General features: G+C 37.4%; 1 protein-coding gene across 2 annotated transcripts in view; it reads right to left on the bottom strand.

The window, feature by feature from the left end:
- Positions 1-6,168: 6,168 nt before the first annotated feature.
- Positions 6,169-26,373, bottom strand: part of VAMP7 (vesicle associated membrane protein 7) — a 58,824-nt gene continuing 38,619 nt past the window's right edge. For both annotated transcript variants that reach the window (XM_015085459.3, XM_053201914.1), the window contains 3 exons: positions 14,332-14,399; positions 11,668-11,760; positions 6,169-8,053 (listed from right to left, as the gene is read on the bottom strand). In XM_015085459.3, the coding sequence (XP_014940945.1) occupies positions 7,985-8,053; positions 11,668-11,760; positions 14,332-14,399 (230 nt within the window). In that variant the 3' untranslated portion in view covers positions 6,169-7,984. The remainder of the gene's footprint in view (positions 8,054-11,667; positions 11,761-14,331; positions 14,400-26,373) is intronic.

Here is a 26,373-nt window from a genome sequence, read left to right as displayed (position 1 = left end):
TTACAGCATTTTTAAATTTATCATGACTATTTTTTGGTTCCTTGATCTCTGCAGCAATATTCCCTGCTGTCTTCCAAGCTTTTTTCAAGCCCAGCAATTAATATTATGGCTATTATGCTAAATTCTTGTTCAGTTATATTGCTTGTATCTGTTTTGATCAATTCTTTAGCTGTCATTTCTTCCCGGAACTTCTTTCGAGTAGAATTATTCTTTTCATCATTTTGGCTACTTTTCTGTCCCTTATGTGTTTTAAAAGCTCATTGTGTGTCCTGCACCTGCGAGCACTACTATATTAGAGAGGAGTCATGCACTGCCCAGGGCCTGACCCTTCAGGAGGTGTTTTTTGGAGTGTGTTACTTGCTCTCTGTTGTTGTGACTTTGGTTGCTTTATCTCCCTACTTGTAGTGATGTTTGGACCCTCCACCAGCTGTGCTTTGATTTGTTCATTGAAGTAACCCTGGAAAGAAAACAAACAAACAAAAAAACACAAACAAAAGCCAAAAACAAACAAAACGAAACAATGAAACAAAAAAAAACCCCACAAACAAACCAGAAAACCCAAAAACACCATCTACAAAAAACAACGGGGTGATGGTGGTGTTGATGAAAGAGGCCTTATCCCTTACCAAGAGAGAAATGACAGGGGCAGGGAAAAAGAAAAGAAAAGAGAATTGACCAGGTAGAGAAACTACATGGCTTAAATCAGAGAGAGAGAGAGGAAAATAAAGGAGACATAGAATATGTATAAAGAGAATAGATTATATATGTCTGCTTAAACAAGCCAACAACCAGAATACCAGACTAGAGAAGGGAAGAAATAAGGAGAAAAGGAAGAGGGGAAATATATATATATATATATATATATATATATATATATATATATATGAATTGTCCAATAATTAAATTAGAAAATGCAAAACTGCTGGGTGCCTTGGTACTTACTGGTGGCAGTGCTGGTCTGGAGGAGGGGTCGTCTGGTTCGTCAGCATCTATCCCGCTCCAGTAGATATGCAGTTACCAGGTGCAGAGGGGTGTGGTTTCATGTAGGCAGGTCCTGCCTCCACTGTGGACCTGCTGTCTATTCCCTGAAGCCCCACCTTGTTGGTGATGGGGAGAAAAATGGCGACACCCCAGTCTCTCCTCCACGGGTCAGGTTTCTCAAACCACTCTGTTCAGTCCATCCTCAGAGTGCCACAGTCACAAACAAGGCAGTTTTTTCCACTCCGCTGACTCCCACACCTCCCTGGCACTCAGCTGGGATTTAAACCCCGATGTCTTAAAGGGTCTTGCTCCGTATGCGTCCAGGTTCCAGGGAAGTGCCACTACGTGCCCACTGATATATGGTCTCTGGCTGGTGGGCGCAGGCAGTCTTTGTCCTTCGAATGGTCATATACCTTCTTCCCACAGTTCTCCATGCCTCGAGAGGGTTGCTTTCTTTCACTGAGGACTGCGCCTCTGAACTAGTTACCAAGCCCAGGGCTGGCTCCCTTCCTCCCCAGGTGCATGAATATGGCAAACAGCCCCAGTCTAGAGAAAGCCCCACAGAGATTGGATCTTGGTTTTTCTCTTGTCCAGATACAGTCCTACACTTCCCAAGCCTCTCTCTCTCTCTTCCCTTTGTTTCTACGCAGAAGGGGATCCCTCCCATCTGTGCCTGCACCCCGTTTTATCTCTCCCAGTTTGCAATCACACACCTATGGCCCTCCAGGTTGTCTCTGTGGGCCCCTGGAGACATCTCTGTCACTCTGCAGCCCTGACTCTTGGAATTCAAAGTCTTTTGGCCTCAACACTGCTGTGTTTGAAAGACAAGGGAACTTTGGGTTCCCACACTTCTCCGCCATGTTGGATCTCCTCTTACCCATTCATTCCTTAGTAGGATGTTCTTTAATCTCCATAGATTTGTAGCCTTTCGAAATTTTTTATGGTTGACTTCAAGTTTCATAGCATCGTGGTCTGAAAATATGCATGGTATGATCTGTTGTAGACTCTGGGTCTGGAGTTCTCTCTTGTCCAGCAAGAAAGCAGGACACAGGATTAAAAATGTGAGAGAGGCTAATGTCCAGGAGGAAACAGCACCAAGTAAGGGTCCTTTCTCCATTTTTATTAGGATCAGAAGGCTTACAAACATGGTGATGGATGTGCACAGAGACAATGAAATCATGAACATTAATTCATGGGTGTGAGGGAAAGGGGGTTTTGAAGATATGCAGTAAGGGTTTGGGTCAATACAAAACAAAATCTTGGTTTACAGCTGAGGTGAGGCCCCACCTCTGTTTACCTAAACTGGCCTAGGGGACATGAAAGAGCATGCTACCCCAGGGTCAACAAGGCACCTTTCTTTTGCTAATTAGTTCCACTCTGGGCAACTTCGCTCTGCTACGGTCCATAGCCCTATTTACCTGTTTACCTAATTTGGCCCTTCCTTCCTGTGAAAGCAGCTTTCTGCTATTATACTAAGTTGGGGTGCAATTCTGTCCTGAATACCTAATCTTTTTTACCTCATCTTGGATGTTTTCATCCTGAGATACCCTATTCCTATACCTTTGTCCTATACTGGGGGCCTTCGCCCTGCTTGTCCTATACTGGGGGACTTTGCCCCATTTACCTAATCTTATTTACCTAATCTCATTTACTCAAACTTGGGTGTGTACATCCTATGGCTATTTCTTTATGCTTTGTTACCCATAGGTGCAAGCTCAGGAAATTCCTAAGCTTATTCCCCACAATGATCTAAATATTTTTGTTCTTGTTGAGGGCTGATTTGTGACCCAGTATGTGATCTATTCTGGAGAATGTTCCATGTGCACTCTAAAAGAATGTGCATTCTGCTGCTTTAGGATGAAATGTTCTGAATATATCTGTTAAGTCCTTCTGGTCCAGTGTGTCACTAAAAGCCATTGTTTCCTTGTTGATTTCCTGCTTATATTGTCTATCCATTGTTATAAGTGGAGTATTACAGCCCCCTACTATTATTGTAGTATTATTAGGGTTTCTTTATTATTAGAGTTTCTTTATGTTTGTTATTGTTTTATATATTTGGATGTTCAAGTTGGGGGCATAAATATTTACAACTGTTAGATCTTCCTCATGGATAGACCCCTTAATTATGATGTAATGCCCTTCTTCATCTGTTAGTCTTTGGTGTAAAATCTAGTATAAGTATGGCTACTCTGGCTTTCTTTTGATGTTCATTTGCATGATGTTTCTCCATCCCCTCACTTTCAAACTGCTGGTGTCCTTAGGTCTAAAATGAATCTCTTGTAGGCAGCATATAGATGGGTCTTGTCTTTTTTAATCCATTCTGATACCCTATGTCTCTTGATTGGAGCATTTAGCCCATTTACATTCAGAGTGATTATTGATAGATATGAATTTTGTGCCATTGTACTACCTGTAAAGTCATTGTTTCTGGAGATTTTCTCTGTTCCTTTCTAGTCTTTGTGGCTTTTGGTCTTTCTTTCCCTTTAATATTTCTTGTAGTGCTGGTTCAGTGGTCAGGAATTCCTAGTTTTTGTTTATCTGGTTAACTTTTGATCTCTCCTATTCTGAATGCCAGCCTTAGTGGATAAAGTGTTCTTGGCATATTTTCCCCATTCAGCACACTGAGTATATCATACCACTCCTTTCTGGTCTGCTAAGTTTTTGTGGAATGATCAGCTACTAATCTTGTCTTCCCTTGTAGGTTAGGGATTTCTTTTCCCTTGCTGCTTTCAGTATTCTTTCCTTATCTCTGTATTTTGTAAATTTTACTATGATATGTCTTGGTGTTGGCCAGCTTTAGTTGATTTTGATGGGAGTTCACTGTGCCTCCTGGATTTGGACCCCTGTTTCCTTCCCAGATTAGGGAGGTTTTCAGCTATAATTTGCTCAAATAAATTTTCTGTCCCCCTTTCCTTCTCTTCTTCTGGGACTTCTATGATATGAATGTTATTATGCTTTATGGAGTTTCCGATTTCCCTAAGTCTACATTTATAATCCAATATTTTTCTTTCCCTCTTTTCAGCTTCATTATTTTCCATAATTTTATCCTCTATATCACTTATTCCTCTGCTTCTTCCATCTTTATGGTCATTAAATCCAGTTGATTTTACACCTCAGTTATAGCATTTTTTATTTCAGCATAATTTTTAGGTCTTTTATCTCTGCTGTAAGGGACTCCCTGGTATCTTCTATGCTTTTCTCAAGCCCAGCTAGTATCCTTATGATAGTTGTTTTAAATTCTGGTTCATATTACTTTTATCTTTCTTGATTAGATCCTTGTCCATGATCTTTTTGTGTTCTTTCTTTTGGGACAAATTCCTGTCTTGGCATTTTGTCTAGGTCTCTGTCTTCTGTATGTTAGGAATGCCTGTTATGTTTCCTACTCCTGACAGTAATGGATCTATTAAGAAGATGTCATATACTGTCCAGGGCCTGGAGCTTCAGTGTTTCTGGTGCATGCTGGGTTCACTCTGCTGTTGTATTTTGGCTGCTGTTTCCCTCCGTTAAGTTCTCTGCAGAGTTTCTCTGCCTGTGTTGCGGAGTGTTTGGACCCTGCCCACTGGTTGGTGGGTTTTAATTAGGTGTGTTTTGGTCTGCTTGTTAAAAGAGGCTAGATCCTATTTCTCTTAAGAGCTGAAGCTTTGAAACACTCTATGGCCAGCAGACTTGGTGTGTGTGTGTGTGTATTTATGGTCCTCTGGGGGAGGGGCCCACTGCTGCTCTCACAGCACACATGCCCTAGTAAAAAAAAGCACCTGCAGAACACGGGGGTGGGGTGGGGTGGGGTGGTGGGGCTTGGCGCAAGCTGCTCAAGACTCCACTGTGGGTGCTGTGCTGCTCACTGAAGTCTGTCCATACTGATGGGCAGGGGTAAAAATGGCATCATCCCACTCCTCTCTCATCCCTGAGGAGTTCATGCCCACTGCTGTTCATGAAGCTCTCACAGAAGAGTAAATAATCTCCCCTCATGTGTCCCAGGTATCCCTCAGATCCCTGACTTCACCCTGTGTCTGAGCTGTCTGCCCACCCAATAGCACAGTCCTGTGTTTTATCTGCCCACCCAGCAGCACAGTCCTGTGTTGTACCTCAGGTGCACTGGTTGGGTTTCAAAACTCCAAATTTTAGGGATCTGTCATGGCATGGACCTGCACTGATCTTCTAGGGGAGAGTCTTGCCGTGCTGCAGCTGGTGGTGTGTCCCAGAAGGGCAGTTGCACAAATGCACAGGGGCTTGGAGTTTATGGTAAAGTTCAGCAAAAAGCCAACATCCAAGTTAGCTGCCCTCAGCAGGTGCCTCTGCTATGTTAATGAACTCAATGGTACCTAATGACTCTGCTGTCTGTGGAGAGACAGTGCCACCTCTCCTAAATGCACTCCAAGAAGGGGAACTGTCTCTCCCAGTGCCACCCAGAGGATTCTCAGACCATGCTGTCCATTCTTGGGCCTCTGCCCTCCTCCACAGGAACACCTCTATGCCCACCAAGCTCCACCCTGGTGATGGTGTGCACTTCTAAGACTTCAGACTTTGAGCTCTGTTGCTTATAAAAACTTGGGATAATCAGGTCCTCTCATTTTCCCCATCAATGATTTTGGGGAATTTTTTAAAAGTTTATTTTGAGAGAGAGAGAGAGAGGGAGGGAGAGAGTGAGCATGCAAGGCAGGGAGGGGCAGAGGGAGAGGGAGAGAATCCCAAGCTGGCTCCATGTTCAGCACGGAGCCTGATATGGGGCTGATCCCATAACCTGGGATCATGACCTGAGACGAAACCAAGAGTCAGATGGTTAACCCACTGAGCCACCCAGGCACCCCTGGGGAATTGTTTACCTTGTGCACTGCACATGCACTCTCACTCTCCTTCTCTCCTCTCTCCCTAATCAGGGGTTCTGCTTCTCTGCAGCACCCATGATTCTATTCTCCTCCAGATCCCATCTCTACATCTACCTTCCTCAGTGTGGCCTCTTTTCTCCCACTAGTTGTGCAGTTTGTTCTCTAAGTCCTCAGATTGATTTCTTGGGTATTCAGAATGATTTGATATTTATCTGTGCTCAAGTGATGAGGCAAGCATAGGCTCCCCCTATTACTCTGCCATCTTAACTCCTCCCGGGCCACAATTCTTAATGTATTTTTAGCATAAGTGAACTATGATAAAACGTCATCAGACGAAATTAGATTCAAGGAGGAAAGCTCATTGCAGTAGTCTTAAATTTTATTAATGCCTTCAATTTGTGCGTCATTTAAAACAAGATATGTGCTTTCAAAAGCATTCTTATACATAAATAGACCAATGAACAGTTAAGTAATTTATCCCTAAAACATGCACATCATTTTTACTCAGGTGTGTATAAGAAAGGGAAATAAGCTTTAAAGTCTTTTTCTTTGGATTAAAGACATTTGGAAATTATTATTCAGGAATGCCAAATGTTCTCCTGGAAGAAATGTGTTTTCCAGTAGGAAATGCTGATGTAATTAAAAGGCATTAGTGTTGATAAAGAAGACCGAGAAACACTTGTGCTATGTGTGATCACGAAGAGTTCCAGTGGGCCTAAAGTATATGTCAAAGAAATGAATCAGAGAGCATGAATGAAAAGGTGTATGCATATGGAAGAACAGGTAGCATGAGTCAGATTATGTGACACGTATATATTCAAGGCACGTGACTAGGATTACACAGATGGCTAGGTTTTACAGACTACATTGTTCTTTCATTTGGAAAATAGTCAAATGTAACATAATTTCCATTTACTGGCATTTATTGATAAATAAATGCAATTAGATTTAGGGCAGCAAATGTCCTTTCAGATACACACCAAACTACATAATAGCTAACAGATGCCAGTGTAGCCAAAGCAGTATGATCACACTCCAGTTTTCCCACACTGCAGTTAAATGGATGTTAAACTTTCTGGTATTGTTTCTATATACCATAATGTCTACTCTCAAGTTTCACAAAAGAATTCTTCAAAACTAGTCAGATTAGAGAATTTATTAATCCACAAAGGATACTAAAACTAGTATTCAACAGCAGTCAAACCCAAACCCTAGAGTTGGCAGTTGACTATATTCAGTTTGGGCTTCTCCCAGACTGGAAAAAATTACCCACACTACCTCCTCTTCATACATCTCTAAACCACTAGCACATCCACTGTGGTTCTTTTATTTTTCTCTGGTGAGCCAGAAGAATTTGCCTTTCCATCTCCTATACTACCCATTCTATTAACCGTACAATTGCCCTAATTATCCACCAAAGAGAAAGAAATATATAAAAAACCACAACCTTCAACAATATTTAAACCATCATCTTTTCAAATCAACTGCAATGGGGGAAAGAGAGGATATCAAGCTCTGCAAAGTTTGTGAATGGTTAAAACTTTCTTCCTGAAAGTGAATACTAGGAGGACAAGGTTACATCTGTGTGTTTCTAATGGGCTAGCAAAATGTTCCCCATATGACTGAAAGAAAATGTTTAAAACTTTACCTGCATGGGCTCCTGGAAACAAGCAGCACCAACAAATTAATTACAATTCCCCAAGTAACAACAATTCTCCATTTATATTGTTTTCAAGCACCTAAAACTCTTCAATAGCAAAAGACATTAGGATGAGATGTTAGCAATGCTTTCTCTTGAATACTGTTGTGTGCACAAACAAAGTTCATCCAAAGTCTTAGTAGACAGTGTTTAAGACTGGTGGTTTCTACCTTGGTGATAGCTTTGTGCAATTGCAAACAAAAACGTTTCTCTAAGCAGATGACTCTAGTTAATGAACTAAAGAAACAAAAGCCTTTTTAAGGCTACTGCTGCAATAAATGGTTCAATCTGAAGTGCACTGGAATAAACTGGACAAAGATAAATCTGGAAGCATACAACAAGATTAAAAAAAAGAAATAGAAGAGAGTTGAAGAGACTGGCAGACACCATCTGTCAGTATTCAAAGGCTTGAATCACATGGATTGCTTTTAACTCCTTGTTCTCTCATATCCTTGGTTAATGATAACTTTTCCTTGTTTTATTTCTTCACACAACTTGGCCATGTAAATCCACCACAGAGAGGTGACACAATGATATAGATGAACACCTAGGGGGAGAGGGAAGGCAATTTTTTTTCTTGAATCTATCATAGGCTCATAAATATAAAGCAAAGCAAAAACCTATTAACAGGTATTAGTTCCATTACAGTAGCAGTTGTGTAATAATACACCAACCAAGTATTTTCAAAGGTAGAAGTGGAATTAAAATGATCCTTTTTATTATAGCTCTCACACGTTTGAATTCCACTATACTTTCTTCATTGGGAGAGAAAGCACTGGAGTTGTTTCTCTTCACTAGGAACCAGGCAGAATCAAGCTACATGAGTTAACTCTCATGAAACATCATTAATTATCAAGATCGCAAATTATCATAATTCTCCTGAAGTATGATTTTATTATGAAGCACATTTTTAGGTTTTACACATGCATTGCTTTTCATTATTAGGATGATTAGAAATATTTAAAAGTATAAGGAGAGATTCTACATCTATATAATCTATGAGCAAGAATGTTATGAAACTTTTAGTGAATAATGATATAATTACAATTACCGAATCAAAGGAAAGCTGACAATACAAGTAACAGTAAAAACACTAGTCCTATTGTAGATGTGTTAGCTTTTTAACTGTATTGTAATTTTAAAGTATGATTTTTTTAATGGTATATGCTTGTTCACATTACTAAATTCCAAAGATATATTTATTTTAAAAATTAGGTTCACTGCATTAATTTAGTCATTTGTCTTTCTTTAAATTTCAACTTTTTTGAGATCTTTAAGTGGCTGATTTCATTACTCAGTGCCTGGAAAAAAATACATTTATGAATTCCATGCTCACTTCCAAAAGTCAGCAGAGTGTTTTTGCCTACTCTATAAATGTCAGGGAGGGGGATGGTTTATAGCAAATTCTGGCTATTAATGAATAGTTTAAACTCTACACACACACACACACACACACACAGACAACACACACACACACACACACAGATATTCCAATTTGACATGAAGTTGACTATTTGCCACAGACGAAATATAAGGATTTTTAAAGCTAAAGTACAATATATTAGGTGACAACAGCTTTTGGGAAAGACTGATACTGCATTAAGAGCGGTGCTATGCATGTAGTAAGTAATCAATAAATACAGTCTGAATTTAACAATAATCTAGCTTTATAAATCAATCTAAATTCCCAGACCCAAGCAGAAAGAAGAAGGCTAAGCTAAGGAGCCTAGAATGTGCCACCTGAGCATCCTGAGCAAGGAAACATTCAAGGCCATGGCACAATTTCCAGTATAACATCAACAGATCGATGGCTGCCCTTCTCTGTTAGGTAGATCCAGCTATCTAAACCGGAGGTCTTTCAACAGGGGGTCAAGGAAAAGTGGAGCTGATTCAGAGGAATCTGCTCAGAATTAACTTTGGGCTTCTGCAAATGGCAACAGGATAGGGAGAAAGGCTGCTTTGCCCAGCCACAAACTACCTTCAATGTAAAGCATCTTCCTCCCACTCTCCTTAGAGCAGCAAGTCTCAAACTTTTGGTTCAGAACCTCTTTATACTCTTAAAATTTACTAAGGATTCCAAATAGCTCTTAAAATAAAAATAATAGACCCATTAGAGATAAACATGACTATTTTTCTCCAAGGTCAGTTTTATGTGTCAATTTTGCTAGGCTACAGTACACAGTTACCCAATCAAACACAAATCTAGGTGTTACTGTATTTTGTAGATGTGATTAAAGCTCATATATCAGTTGCTTTTCAGTAAAGCAGATTATCCTACATAATCTGAATTAGCCTAAATCAACCAGTTAGAAGTCCTTAAGGGCAGAGCTGAGGTTTCCTTGATGAAGAAGAAATTATGCCTGTGTATTACAGCTTTGTTCCTGCCCCAGAGGTCCAGCCTGCCCTTCCTGACAGCCTGCCCTGAGGATTTTGAACTTGCCTAGCCGTTCCCACCATAGCATAAGCTACTTCCCTGTGATGCATATCTTAATATATATCCGGAGAAATTCAAGATGGTACATCTGTTACAAGGACAATTCCATGAAAAAAAAAAGGTTATACTAAGCATAATAAGAATTCTTAGAAATTTAAAGCATGGCTATGAAAAATAAATACATAGAATGAAGAGAGCTGAAAAGAAAATTAACTGGAAGAACAGGAAGAGTGAACTGAATGATTCTTCCAGAATGCAATGCAAAAAGGAGTTTAAGCATATTAAAATGGTTACCAGACATTTAGGATAGTTCAAAGAGGTCCAATTTATTTTTACATAGGGGTTACAAAAGGAGAACAGCATATAGACTCATTTATATTTATAGACAAGAGAAATACTAGATAAGAGAACTACTAAATAAACATTATGGAACAGAACTCATAATGCATTAAAGGAATACTACATGATAGCCACTTAGTATTTTATCCCAGAAATGAAAGGATAATTTTAAGTACGTTTATTAATGTAATTATTTATATTAATATTAAATGTAGATAGTCATATTATTAATTCATTGGGAACAGAAATATCATTTCCCCAAATTAAATGCCTATTCCTGACTAAAACTTTAGGCAATCTAGAAACAAAAATAAAATTATTTAACTTGAAAATAAAAATCTAACAAGAATTCATAGTACCTATGACTCTTAAAAATGAAATATTAGAAGCATTCCTATTAAAACCAGAAACTAAAGATGCCACTGACACCATAATTATTCCACACTGCTAGTAACTTTAAATTATATATATATATATATATGTATACATACCTATATGTAATTACACAGAATTATATATAATGTGCATGTATAAATTTGATGAGGTTGAAATTATTAACAGATGGTATCATAATTTACCTATAGCAGGGGCCAGCACATTACAGCCCATGGCTTGTGCGCTAAGAATGGTTTTTATATTTTTAAAGGTTTGTTTTTAAAAAAAAGGATATGTGACAGAGACTACATGCAGCCTAAAAAGCCTAAAATATTTACTACCTGGCACTTTACAGAACGTTTGCTGACTCCTGACAGAAGAATCAGAATACAGAATAAACTGACCAACTACTATAACTAGTAAGAGTTATGGAAAGTTGCCAGACACAAAAACAGATTAGAAAAGAGAAAAGAGAAATAAAGAAATGGAACATGCAATCAACTAGAAAATAGAAATGTAATTAGAAAATATGGAGTCAATTACAAAATGTATTTTTTTAAATACAAAAGGAGAGAGAGGGAGACACAGAATCCGAAGCAGGCTCCAGGCTCCGGGCTGTTAGCACAGAGCCCAACACGGGGCTCGAACTCACGAACTGTGAGATCATGACCTGAGCCGAAGTCGGAGGCTCAACCGACTGAGCCACACAGGTGCCCCACAAAATGTAATTTTAAAAGAACGCCATTTCAGTAGTGACAAAAACATTAAATATCCAGGAATATTTGGAATGCCTTGCATGACTCCTTACATATAAACATTCTCAATAGCAAGATGAGATGTAAGTAGAATATTTTGGAGTGAATTCATAGCAAAGCCTCTTCTTGCTCATGTGTCTTACCACTGAAAGTTATATGTAGCTCATTTCAGAGTGCTAACAACTGAGAAAGAATTCCAGCTTCGAACTTCTTAAAGTTTGAAAAATAAAGTAACACACTATAATGCCAAAAACTTACGATTGATACGATGATGATGATGATAGTGAGCTTGAGATTCTTCATACACATGGCTCGTGCAAGATTTCTGCTGGTTGTTTTGAAGGTCACAGACTAGGGGAAAAAAACATGAATTATTTGATCCCTGGCACTGACTGCATGACTGATTTGTAGTAATTTCTGTAAACATTTTACTTTCATTAATCATGTTGAATCAAGAATTTATTACTGTCATCACAGGTAGAGACTAGCCATTCATAATCACTAGTTCTCAGAAGCAGGACTCTGTCAGGTATACAGTAAGCAGTATGAGCCCACTGGAAAAGCTTCTCCTCTTTTTCTTCTCCACCAAAGTAATATGTATGGTGCCAAGCATCAGAAGTGGTTCTTCCTGCTAGTGTGAAAGCCTTTTCCTCTTTACGCTTTTCCAGTAAGAAAGGTTCCCTCTAAGTCAGTTGTTTGCAAACACATTTGCCTGTTCTGCCTAATATAATTGTGGGATTTGAGCCATAAAAATCTGTTCAATTTCCACAAGAAGGTTATGTATTTACTTGTATGAGGCCCAAAACCCAAGGAACTTTGCTTCATCCATTATCCATTTTCTTCTGCAAGAGTGACTTCTCAATAATTCCCACCAGGACACAAACAGTTTAAAACAACCGAACAACAAAATTCCCTAATAGCCCAGCAATTCCACTCCTAGGTATATACCAAACAAAGTTGTATGCTCAAGTTCACCAAAAGTGGAAGAAACATTTCAATTATACATATACTTCAGATACTCAAGAAGGTAGAGGAAAGTATGCATCTGCAAAGGAAACATGTGGAAGATCTAAAAAAGAACCGAATCAAACTTGTAGAGACAAAAAAATACATGAGGAGGGAATAATAACAGATTACAAACCACAAAAGAAATGTAATAGAAAGTATCCGAAATGAAATGCAGAAAAAAAAAAGGCTGAAAAAATGAACAGATCAATGGGACAAAACAGAGAATCTAGAATTAGAATGGAATCCCAACAGGTGAGCATGGATAAACAAATTGTGGTAGGTAAATTTATACAATGGAATAGTATAAAACAATAAAATAAACTATTACCACGTGCAACAATGTGGATGAATCTCATAGGCCTAATAGTGAAAGAGGCCAGAGAGAAAACAGTATATAACATATGAATCCATTTCTATACATTTAAAAACAAGCAAAACATCATCTAGAGTGAAATAAGTCATAAAATGGCTACTTCTGTTGGGGATTATTAATAGGAAGGAGCATGAGGCAGCTTTCTGAGGTATTGGAAATGTTTTTTATCTTGACCTAAGCAGTGGTTACATAGGTATAGATATATGTGTAAAAGATTACTGAATGGTACACTTGCCGCACTTTACCCTATATAGGTTATTCCTCCATAAAGAGAGACATCTGTTAGTTAATTAGTATCTTTCGTTATTCCGGGTCACACAGCCAACAAAATTAAAGACTTATTTGGAAAGTACAAACTATACTAACACTGGCCAAACACAGACTGTTCTAGCTAAATATAGGGCAATCTTCATAGATTAAGAATTTGGTCTGCAGATCTGGAATCAGATACTTCTTTGCCCCATAGCAATGGGTGACAAAGTGAGCCATTATAAAAACCTGGTATTCTGACTTGCTGTATGGTACCACCCTTCCTCCAATTTCCATGTGCTTTGACTGAAATAAAACTATTATCCTCCTAAGAACTATTGTTAATAGATGTCTCTATAAAACTAACAATAACAGTAAACATTGAAATAGCTCTTATTTTGCACCAGATACTGTGTTAGGCATTTTGCATGCATTACCTGCTTTAATGAGGTACATCTCCATTTTACAGATGATGAGGACTGAGGCATAGAGAGGTTAAGTAATTTGCCTAAGATCACAAAACTACTAAGTGGCAAAGATGTGATTTATCCCAGGCATCCTGACTGTGGAGCTTGTGCTCCTAACCACTAGGATCTAGCTGCCAGTAAGAATAAACATGATTACTCACTGATCCATTTCAAGGTGTAAACTACTCTATATTTAAATTTGTAATTGTGTAGACCTAAAATTTAACTGATCTCTGCCCTCCATCTACTCACCTCTATTCACTGTATATCTATCATCTTTTCCTCAAAACCTTCATCCACTTTCCTGATGGAAAGTGCAAAGACACAGATAACTGTAGCATAAGTAGGGCTCATTGGCCCCTCCCAATATCAAATGACTCTTGCTTGATACAATGAAGGCTCAAGCTGCCATGGTCAGCAAGAAAGAGACTGAACTGTTCAGTTTTCATGATTCATGCTGGATCACAACTGGCCTGCATATTTGTTTCATGTTTCACAAAATGTATAGAAACTGGTATATGCTGCTGAGCTAAATTATAAAGGCACCAATCTAAAGCTTTACAAAACTGTTTCCATACTGTATATTGAGTATATTCCCCAAACCAAAATTTTCTTAATGGCTTCTAATGGGTTGTGGCTTTTATTCTATACCTATACCTCATTATTATCCTCATCGTCACAACATTATCACATAATGGAGGTTAGAAAGGAAAAAAGAATCGCAAATTATTAAATTTAACATATTTCCCTATTATGTTAGCCATCACCCACAGTTTCTCTACTTTATTTAGACCCTGAAAAAACATTACCATATCCCATACTTACCGAATCCACAAGATTTTCTGTTTTATCTATCAATAATTCCAATCTTTCTCCTCGCTGAGCTACCAAATCTGAAAATGTTGGGAAAAAAACCCAGTAAATATCATTTTATATTATAAATCTTCTATTTTTGTTTTTAAGACAAATATGATTTTAATTGTAGTTGGTACTCTTGACAACTCATTTACTACAGGAGCACCTTTAAGTAATAAAAGACTTTAGTAAAGCTGACCAACTAAAGTAGGGATTGGCAGATTTTGTTTCTGTAAAAGGCCAGATACTAAATGTTTTAGGCTTTCTGGGGCAAATGGTCTCTGCTGCAATTACTCAACTCTGTCAGACATAGACAATATGTAAACAAATGGGCATGATGGTATTCCAATGAAACTTTATGTGGATTTGATTCAAAGGCTATAAGTTTGTAAAGCTCTAAATTAAGGGTATGATTTGAGAGTTTTCAAAAATGGAGCCCTCAACATGAGTGAGAGTTGGACACTTCCAGAATTTCAGTGTGAGAAGTTCCACAGATGCTCTCCAACAAAACAACTATAACTTGAAAAATTATGAAAACAAACCACAGCCACCACCATTTAAAGTGTCCTACGGGCATACAGAAAATGGGAGAAACATACACAAGAAAATTAACTAATTCTTAGTAAAAACAGTGAGTCTACAGCATTTGAGCCATGACCTGCCCCATCTTTCAGCACACTGACACAGAAGTTCTAGTCCTGCCAAGTAAGGCCAGGAGGCTCTTTCCCTCCAGGTCCCAGTCAAAGGCTATGCTTTCTCCCCACAAGGGACAAGTCATTAACATTTCTCCTCCTATCCCACGCTACCCCTAGCTCCATAATGCAAAAGCTCTGTTCCAGCAAGGCACACCTGATAGGCCTGGGTTCCTTTCCTTCACCTACTGCCACACATAGGGCAGAAGCTCTATTGGAAGCTTTATTAGATTACACTGGACTAATTTATGTCTGGGGGACCTCTCACCAAAGAATACAGCAATTAGCCTGCAATTAGTGGAGGCTGACATCTGGGTGTGACAGCAACAGAGGCAGACCAGCTATCAGCCTGACAGGGAGATTAGGAAGAGAGACACTCGAAGAGGATTGTGTCATTCCAGGGTGACTGCATATGCTCAAGGCTATTCCCTCTGAGAAATGACATTAGAGGCTGCACACTGTAGGAGAACTCAAGTTCAAAGAAAAAGTGCAGCCCAGTCACTAAGCAAATAAACAACAAAACAACAAACTCTGGAGGATGGGAATCAGTATCCAGAGTTGCTATGATACATTACCTAAAACATCCAGTTTTCAACAAAAAATTATGAGATATGAAAAAAAGAGGAAACTGTGATCTACAGGGAAAAGAGCAGAGGTTGGAAACTTACCTGGGGGGGGGGTGTCAGCTATTGGACTTAGCAGTGGAATGATATTTAAAAATCAGTAACAGAAGGAAAGCTTATGGGGTGAAGCAAAAGCAGTTCATAGAAGGAAATTTAAAGCAGTAAACATCTACATTAAAAAGAAGAAAAATGTTATGTACTGAATCATATCCCCCCAAATTCATATATTGAAGCCCCTAACCCCTAATGTGATGGCTTTGGAGATAGGGGCCTTTAGGAGATAATTAGGTTTAGATGAGGCCATGAGGGCTTATGGTAGGATTAGTGCACTTGTAAGAAGAGACACCAAAGAACTTACTCTGTCTTACTTTCTACCATGTTAAGACATAGTGATAGGGGCCACCTGCAATCTGGGAAGAGAGTTCTCACCAGAATCTGACTAGGTAGAATATGACTAAGAAGGCACCTTGATCTTGGACTTCAAGCCTCCAGAATTGCAAAACAATGAATTTCTGTTATTTAAACCACACAATGAATTTCTGTTATTTAAACCACACAGTCTACAGTAATGTTTTTATAGTAGCCTGAGCAGAGTAAGAAAAAAAGATTTCATACTAATAACCTTTCTACCTTAATGAATTGGAAAAAGGAAGAGCATACTAAATCCAAAGCTAACAGAAGGAAGGAAATAAAAATTAGAACAGAAAAATTTAAAACACAGTAGAGAAAAACACTAGAGAAAAATCAGTGAAACCAGAAATAGGTTTTTGGAAAGTATCAACAAAATTGACAAATCTTTGCATAAACTGACCAAAAAAAAGCAAGGAGAGACAACTCAAATTACTGAAATAATCACTATCAACTTCACAGAAGTGAAAGGGATCCTAAGAGAATGCTACGAATAAGAGTATGTCAATGCATTAGATAACTTAGATAAAATGGGCAAATTCCTAGAAAGACATAAACCATCAAAACAGACTCAAGAAGAAACAGACTATTTGAACAGTTATAATAGACTGAATAATTATAATTTTTAAATTTGAGTACAGTTGACCCACAATGTTACATTCGTTTCAGCTGCACAACACAGTGATTCAACTTCTGTTATGCTCTGCTTACAAGTGTAGCTACCATCTGTCACCATATACTACTATCATTGACTATATTACCTATGCTCTACCTTTCATCCTTATGACTTGTTAACTCCCATAACTGTATCTCCCACTCCCCTTTCCCCATTTTGCCCATCTCACACCATCCTCCCTTCTTGCAGCCATCAATTTTTTGTCTATATTTATGAGGCTATTTCTGCTTTTTTGATATATTCATTTGTTGTTTAGATTCCACACATGACTGAAATCATATGGTATCTGCCTTTCTCAGTATGACTTAATTTAACTTAGCATAATACCCTGTAGCTCCATCCATGTAGTTACAAATGGCAAGATATCTTTTTTATAGCTGCATAATATTCCATTATATGTACATACCACATCATTTTTATCCATTCATCTATCAATGAGCACTTAGCTTGCTTCTACATCTTCCTTATTGTAAATAATTCTGGAATAAACATAGGTATGCACATATCTTTTCCAATTAATGTTTTCATTTTCTTTGGGTAAATACTCTGAGGTGCAATTATTGTATCATATGGTATTTTGATTTTTAATTTTCTGAGGAACTGCCATACTGTTTGGACAGAGGCTGTAACAATTTATGTACCCACAAACACTGCATGAGGGTTTTTTCCCCACATCCTCACAGGTACTTGTTGTATCTTGTGTTTTTGATACTAGCCATTCTCACAGATGTAATGTGATATTTCATTGTAGTTTTGATTTGCATTTTCCTGATGAGGAGTGATGTTGAGCATCTTTTCATGGGTCTGTTCACCATCTAGTTGTCTTTGGCAAAATGTCTATTCAGGTCTTCTGCCCATTTTTTAATCAGGTTATTTGGGGCGTTGAGTTGTACAAGTTTTTAAAATATATTTTAGATATTAAACCCTTATCAGATGTGTCATCTGCAAATATCTTCAACTAAGTACATTGCCTTTTTGTTTTGTTGATGGTTTCCTTCACTATGCAAAAGCTTTTTATTTTGATGCAGTCCCAATAGTTAATTTTTGCTTGTTTCCCTTGCCTCAACAGACCTATCTAGAAAAATGTTGCTAAGGCAATGTCAAAGAAATTACTTCCAGTGTTCTCTTCTAGGATTTTTATGGTTTCAGGTTGCACATTTATTCCCTTAACCAATTTTCAGATTACTTTCATGTATGGTTAAAGAAAGTGGTCCAGTTTCATTCTTTTGTATGTAGCTGTCCAGTTTTCTCAACACCATTTCTTAAAGAGAGTGTCTATTCGGAGTCTTTTGTGGTTCCATACAAATTTTAGTTTTAGTTGTTCTAGTTCTGTGAAAAATACTACTGGTATTTTGATAGGGATTGTATTGAGTCTGTAGATTGCTTTGGGCTAGTATGGACATTATAACAATACTAATTCTTCGAATCCATGAGCATGGGATAATAGCTTTCTGTTTGCTTTTGTTGTCTTCAATTTCTTTCATGGACCTTTTTCTAGTTTTCAGATTACAAGGCTTTTGCCTCCTTGGTCAAATTTATTCCTAGGTAGTGTATTTTACTGTATTTTATTTATTTTATTTTGGTACAACTGCAAGTGGAATTTTTTTAATTTCCCCTTCTGCTACTTTAGTTATAAGCATACAAACTACTGATTTCTGAGTATTATTTTTGTATCCTGCAATTTTACTGAATTTATTGCCTCTAGTACATTTTGGTGGAGTCTTTAGGGTTTTCTATGTATACTATCATGTCATCTGCAAAGAGACAGCTCAACTTCTTCTTTTACCAATATGGATGCCACTTATTTCTTTTTACTGTCTGACTGCTATGGCTAGGACTTCTAGTACTATGTTGAATAAAAGTGGTGAGAGTGGACATTCTTGTCTTATTGCTGATCTTAAAGGAAAAGCACTGCAATTTTTACCATTGACCATGATGTCAGCTGTGGATTTATCATATGGCTTTATTATATTGAATTATGTTCCTTCTAAAACCAGTTTGCTGAGAGTTTTATAGTGAATGGATATTGAATTTTGTCAAATGCTTTTTCCCCACCTATTGAGATGACTGTATGACTTTTATCCTTTGTTTTGTTGATATGGTGTATTTCATTGATTGATTTATAAATGTGTAACCATCCTCGCATCCCCATAATCAATCCTACTTGATTGTGGTAATGATCCTTTTAACGTATTGCTGGATGTGGTTTACTAATATCTTGTCGAGGATTTTTGAATCTATGTTCATCAGGGATATTGACCTTTTTCTGTGATGTCTTTTTCTGTGATGTCTTTGTCTGGTTTTGATATCAGGGTAATGCTGGCCTCATAGAATATATTTGAAAGATTTCCTTCCTCTTCTACTTTTTGGAATAGTTTGAGGAGAATGGGTACTAACTCTTCTTTAAATGTTTGGTGGAATTCCCCTGTGAATCCATCTGGTCTTGAACTTTTAATTTTTGGTAGGTTTTTAATTCTGATTTAATTTTGTTACTAGTAATTGTTCTTTCAGATTTTCTCTTTCTTCTTAATTCAGTTTTGGAATATTGTATGTCTCTAGAAAGTTATCCATTTCTTCTAGGTTGCCCAATTTCTTGGCATGTAATTTTTCAAAGTAGTCTATTATAACCTTTTTATTACTTTGGTGTTGGTGATTACTTCCATTTCATTTCTGATTTTATTTATATGGGTCCTTCTCTATTTTTCCTTCCTTCCTTCCTTCCTTCCTTCCTTCCTTCCTTCCTTCCTTCCTTCCTTCCTTCCTTTCCCTTTTCCTTCCTTCCTTCCTTCCTTCCTTCCTTCCTTCCTTCGAGTGAGTGAGTGAGAGAGAGAGAGAGCACACACAAATGGAGGAAAGGGGCAGGGGGAGAGAAATAATCTTAAGCAGGCTCTGTGCTCAGCAAGGAGACTTATGCGCCGCTTGATCCCACAATTGTAAGATCATGACCCAAGCCAAAATCAAGAGTTGGACACTTAACTGACTGAGCTACCCAGGTACCCCTTTATTTTTTAAATTAAAATAATTTTATGCATTTGAGTTATTTCAGTATTTAATAATATAATTTTACTTTGAGAGCCATTTAAGGCCTTAACTGTGTGACAGGTGGTGTTTAGCCATCATATAGACTGTTTTGTTTAGTAAACAATCAGGTAATTAGTAAAAGGCATATTTATAGAAACAAGAAAAATATAGATTAATATATAGTATATATATTATATACCAACATGGTTCACTGGATTTCTATATATATATATATATATATATATATATAAATAAATAAAACAGAGCAAATTACAAACCCAGGGTCTACCAGTGCTGCCAGTGAAAAGTTTTTTAGATGTCAGGCTTGAAGCATCCTCAAATGGGAGTTGGAACAAACAGCAGGAATCAGAAGGGTTTTTCTGGTTTGTAATCCAAATGTCTGTGATGATCTTTTTGAATGGCCCATTTTAAGAAGGAATTATTAGTATAAATTGGGGAAAGGAGAATGAAAAAGAAAGGTACAACCATCATAAGAGAAGTTTGACGTCTTTCGCAGGTTCACAGGAATGAGAAGGCACATTAGTTTGCTCATTAGTTTCCTGTGAAGGGGGTACAGGTTTTATTTTGGATATAGGAGCCCATGAAAAATGCCCCTATAGCTTTACTGCAGTGGGTGACATAATATGACCCAGTATCGCCCCTCCACAGTGATAGGAGGAACAAAGGCAAGAAGGAGATGGCAGGTAAAATTAAATTTCCTTATAACCTGCAGCCCATTGACAGATACTTGAGGCAAGCAAGCATAGCATTTCTCCAGGAACTCCCTATGGTCCTAATGTTAATGCTTTGCTAGAGGGAAAAACAACCTTAGCTTGACAATAGCAAGGCCTCAGGTATCTTAGGAGTCCTCTTTAGCATATCAAAGTCCCTCTGGAGGCCTCCCCTTTGACTGTACCCCCCCAACTCCATAGTATAAAACCAACCATTCTTCACAACCCCAATGTAGCTCTTTCTGCCCATGGGTCACCTTTTGCACCATAAATGAATGAATGAATGAATGAATGAATGAATGAATACATTTTAATTCCAGCAAATAACATAGTGTTGTATCAGCTTCAGTTGTACAATATAGTGATTCAATAGTTCCATATATTACTCAGTGTTCATCAAGATAAGTGTATTCTTAATCCCCTTTACCCGTTTCACACCACTCCCCACCTACCTCCCCCCACTGTTAATCTTCTGTTCACTATAATGAAGAGTATGATTTTTGATTTGTCTCTTTTTTCCCTTTGTTCATTTGTTTTGTTCATTAATTATACATGATTGAACTCATGGTATTTACCTTTCTCTGACTAGCATATTTCACTCAGCACTATACTCTAGATTGATCCATGTTATTGCAAATAAAAAGATTTCATTATTTTTCATGGCTGAATAATATTCCTGTGTGTGTCTAACATTTTCATTCATCCATTCATCTATTAATGAACACTTGGGCTGCTTCCACAGTTTGGCTATTGTAAATAAGGCTACTACGAACATAGGCATGCATATATACCTCTGAATTAGTGCTTTGTATTCTTTGGGGAAATACACAGTAGTGCTATTAAGGATAGTAAGGCAGCTCTATTTTTAACTTTCTGAGGAGCTTCCATATGGTTTTTCTACAGTGGCTGCACACTTTGCATTCCCACCAATAGTACAAGAGGGTTCCTTTTTCTCCACATCCTTTCCAGCACTTTTTTGTTTCTTGAGTTTTTAATTTTAGCCATTCTGACAGGTGTGAGGCAACAGCTTATCATGGTTTTGATTAGCATTTCCCTAATGACAAGTGATGTTGAGATCATTTCAGGTGTCTGTTGGCCATCTGAATGTCTTCTTTGGAGAAATATCCGTTCATGTCTTCTGCACATTTTTTAATTAGAATATTTGGTTTAAATTTTTAGTGTTGAGTTGTACAAGTTCTTTATATATTTTGGAAAAAACCTTTTATCAGATATATCACTTGCAAATATCTTCTTCCATTCATAGATTCTTTTAGTTTTGTAGTTTCCTTCACTGTACAGAACCTTTTCATTTTGATGAAGTCCCAATAGTTTATTTTTGCTTTTGTTTCCCTTCCCTCAGGGGACATTATCTTGGAAGATGTTGCTACAACTGTCAGAGAAAATACTGTCTGTGCTCTTCTCTAGGATTTTTATAGTTTCAGGTCTCACATTTAGGTCTTTAATACATTTTGAATTTAATTTTGTGTATGATATAAGGAAGAGGTCCAGTTTCATTCTTTTGCATGTTGCTGTCCAGTGTTCCCAACACCATTTGTTGAAAAGACTATTTTTTTCCCATTGCATATTCTTGTCTCCTTTGTCAACGATTAATTGATCTTATAATTGTGGGTTTATTTCTGGGCTCTCTGTCCCATTCCATTAATTTGTATGCCGGTACCATAGTGTTTTGATCACTATAGCTTTGTAACATAACTTAAGTCTGGAATTGTGACATCTCCAATTTTTTCATTTTCAATATTGCTTTGGCTATTGGGGTCTTCTAGCTCTGTGAAAAATGCTGGTGGTACTTTGACAGGGTTTGCATTAAATGTATAGACAGCTTTGGGTAGTATAGATGTTTTAACAATATTTTTTCTTACAATCCATGAGCATGGAATGCTTTTCCATTTCTTTGTGTTATCTTCAATTTGTTTCATCAAAGTTTGATAGTTTTCAGAGTACAGGTCTTTTCACCTCTTTGGTTAAGTTTATTCCTAGGTATTTTATTATATTTGGTGCAACTGTAAAAAGAATTGTTTTGTTAAGTTCTCTTTCTGCTGGTTCATTAATTAATGTATACAAATGCAATGGATTTCTATACATCTATTTTGCATCTTGCGACTTTACGGAATTCATTTATCAGTTGTAGTTTTTTGATGGGGTCTTTAGGGTTTTCTATATAGAATATCACATCATCTGCACACAGTGAAAGTTTTACATCTTCCTTACCAATTTGGATGCCTTTTATTTCTTATGTTGTCTGACTGCTGTGTCTAGGATTTCCAGTACTATGTTGATTAAAAGTGGTGAGAACAGACATCTTTGTCTTGTTCCTGACCTTAGGGGTAAAGCTCTCAGGATTTCACCATTGAGTATGATGTTAGCCATGGGTTTTTCATATATGGCTTTTATTACGTTGAGGCATGCTCCCTCTAAACCTGCTTTGCTGAGGGTTTTTATCATGAATGGATGTTGTACAATGTCAAGTGCTTTTTCTGCATCCTTTGAAATGATAATATAGTTTTTATCTTTTCTCTTCCTGATGTGATGTATTACATTAATTGATTTGCAAATACTGAACCACGCTTATGGCCCAGGAATAAATCCCACTTGCATGTGGTGAATGATTTTTTTTTGATGTATTGTTGATTTGGTTTGCTAGTTATTTTGTTGGACTTTTGCATCTATGTTCATCAGAAATACTGGCCTGTAGTTCTCTTTTTTTGATGGCGTCTTTATCTGGATTTGGTATCAGAGCAATGATGGCCTCGTGGAATGAATTTAGAAAATTTCCTTCCTCTTCTATTTTTTAGAAAAGTTTGAGAAGAACAGGTATTAACTCTTCTTTAAATGTTTGGTAGAATTCCCCTGGGAAGCTGTCTGGTCATGGGCTTCTTTGTTGGGAGTTGTTTCATTACTGATTTAACTTCATTGCTGGTAACTAGCCTATTCCAGGTTTTTTAATGTTTATTTATTTTTGAGAGAGAGAGAGCACGAGTGGGGGAGGCACAGAGACAGAGAGGGAGACACAGAATCTGAAACAGGTTCCAGGCTCTAAGCTGTCAGCACAGAGCCCGACATGGGGCTCAAACTCGAGAACGGAAAGATCATGACCTGAGCCGAAGTCAGATGCTCAACTGAGCCACCCAGGCACCCCTAGTCTGTTCAAATTTCTATGTCTTCCTGCTTCAGCTTTGGTAGGTTATATGTTTCTAGAAATATATCCATTTTTTTCTAGGTTGTCCAATTTGTTGGTATGTAATTTTTCATAATATTCTATTATAAGCATTTCTATCTCTGTGGTGTCAGTTGTTATTTCTCCTCCTTTATTTGATTGTTTATTTGCATACTCTCTTTTTTTTATGAGTCTGGCTAGATTGATGGATTTTGTTGATCTTTTCTAAGAAGGAGCTCCTGGGTCCTTTGACCTGTTCTATTGCCTTTTTTTTTAACTTTCTATTTCATTTATTTCTGCTCTAATCTTTATTACTTCCTTCCTTCTGCAGGTTTTAGGTTTTGTTTGTTTTTTTCTCTAGCTCCTTTAGGTATAAGGGTAGGTTGTTTACTTGAGATTTTTCTTGCTTCTTGAGGTAGGCCTCTATTGCTATAAACTTCCCTCTTACAACTGGTTTCACTGCATCCCAAAGATTTTGGACTATTTTATTTGCATTTGCATTTCTTTCCATGTGATTTCTGATTTCTTTGATTTATTGGTTGACCCATTCATTGTTTAGTAGCATGTCATTTAACCTCCATGTATTCGTGGTCTTTCCAGATTTTTTTCTTGTGGTTGATTTCTAGTTCTATAGCATTGTGGCCAAAGAAAATATATGGTATGACTTCAATCTTTTTGAATTTGTTGAGACTTGTTTTGTGGTCTAATATGTGATCTATTCTGGAGAACGTTCCCCGTGCACTTGAAAAGAATGTGTTTTAGGATGGAATGTTCTGTACATATCTGTTAAATCTATCTGTTCCACTGTGTCATTCAAAGCCACTGTTTCCTTCTTGATTTTAAATTTGGATGTGTCCATTGATGTAAGTGAGGTGCTAAAGTCCCTCACTATTATCATATTACTATCAATTCGGTCTTCTACGTTTATTATTAAGTGTTTTATCTATTTGGGTGCTTTCATGTTGAGTGCATAAATGTTTATAATTGTTATTTCTTGTTGGGTTTTCTCCTTTCTGATTATATAGTGTCATTCTTTGTTTCTTGTTACAGTATTTGTTTTAAAGTCTAGTTTGTCAGATAGAAGTACTACTACTCCAGCTTTCTTCCAACATTCATTTGCATGATATATGTTTTTCCATCCCCTCACTTCTCATAACCTTTTTCTTATTTTATCAGCTACTCTGTCACCCTGTACCTTTTGATTGTTCAGTCCATTTACATTAAAAGTAATTATTGATATATATTTATTACCATTTTGGTACTTGTTTTGTGGTTGTTTTTGTAGTTCTTCTCTGATCCTCTCTTTTGTCTTTCATGGTTTACTGGCTTTCCTTAGTAATATACTTGTGATTCTTTTCTCTTTATTCTTTGCATATGTATTACTAGCTTTTGATTTGTGATTACCATTAGGTTTGTATATAACATATGCATATAGCAGTCTGTATGAAGTTGATGGTCATTTAACTCATTTCTCACTCCTCTTCCCCCCACCACGTTTTACATATATAGCATCATATTTTCCATCCTTTTGTGGATCTCTTGACTGATTTTTACAGATATACTTATTTTTATTGCTTTTGTGTTTCCTACTCTTAATTAAAGTCTTTCCTTTCCACTCAGAGTCACCTTTAATATTTCTTATAGGGCTGGTTTAGTGGTCATGAACTCCTTTAGCTTTTGTTTGAGAAACTCATTATCTCTCCTATTCTGAATAATAGCCTTGCTACATAAAATATTTTTGGCTGCAGATTTTTTCCTTTCAGCTCTTTGAGTATATCATGATACTCTTGTGTGGCCTGAAAAGTTTCTGCTGAAAAATCAGCTGACAGCCTTATGGAATTTCCTTGTGTATAATGGTCTTTTCTCCTGCTCCTTTTAAAATTATCTCTTCATTACCACTTTTTGGCATTTTAATTACTATGTGTCTTGGTGTGGACCCCCTCGGCTGAATTTTGGGAAGGGATCTCTGTGCCTCCTGCATGTGGATAGGTTTCTTTCCCCATATTAGGTAAGTTTTCAGCTATTGTATCTTCACATAAATTTTCTGCCCCTCCTTTCTCTTCTTCTGGGATACCTACAATGTCAATATTATTATGCTTGATGGAGTCGCTAAGTTCCCTAAGACCACTCATTTTGCATAACTTTTTTTTTTTTCTCTTGGCTGCTCAGCCTGATTATTTCCCACTGTTCTGTCTTCCAGGTCACTAATTCACTCCTTGTTTTCTTCTAGCTTGGTATTTATTCCAACAAGGATATTTCTAATTTCATTTACTGTATTCTTCACTTCAGATTGGTTCTTTTTTATCTCTTTTTTAAGGGTATCACTGATGCCCTCCACTCTTTTCTCAAATATGATGAGTATCTTTATGATCATTACTTTAAATTTTCTACCAGGCATATTACTTATATCCATTTTACTTATGTCTCTTGCTGTGGTTTGGTCCTGTTCTTTCATCTGGGATATATTTGTCTTTCTCCTCATTTTCTCTGTGTCTGTTTCTGTGTGTTAGTCAGCTGAAAGTCAGCTACATATCCTACTCTTGAAGGTGTTGACCTTATGAAGAAGAGGTGCTGTAGTACTCTGCAGTTCAGTGTCCCTTGTTCCCCAGGACCTGGTGCTTCATGGGATATACCAATGTGTGCTGCATGCACCCTGCTGTTGTGTCCTGGCCACTTTTTCATTCAA

The sequence above is a fragment of the Acinonyx jubatus genome, chromosome X (genome assembly GCF_027475565.1).
Source record: "Acinonyx jubatus isolate Ajub_Pintada_27869175 chromosome X, VMU_Ajub_asm_v1.0, whole genome shotgun sequence".
Classification (NCBI taxonomy): Eukaryota; Metazoa; Chordata; class Mammalia; order Carnivora; family Felidae; genus Acinonyx; species Acinonyx jubatus.
Note: the sequence above shows the minus strand (reverse complement) of the source record. Positions and strands in the feature narration are given on the sequence as shown.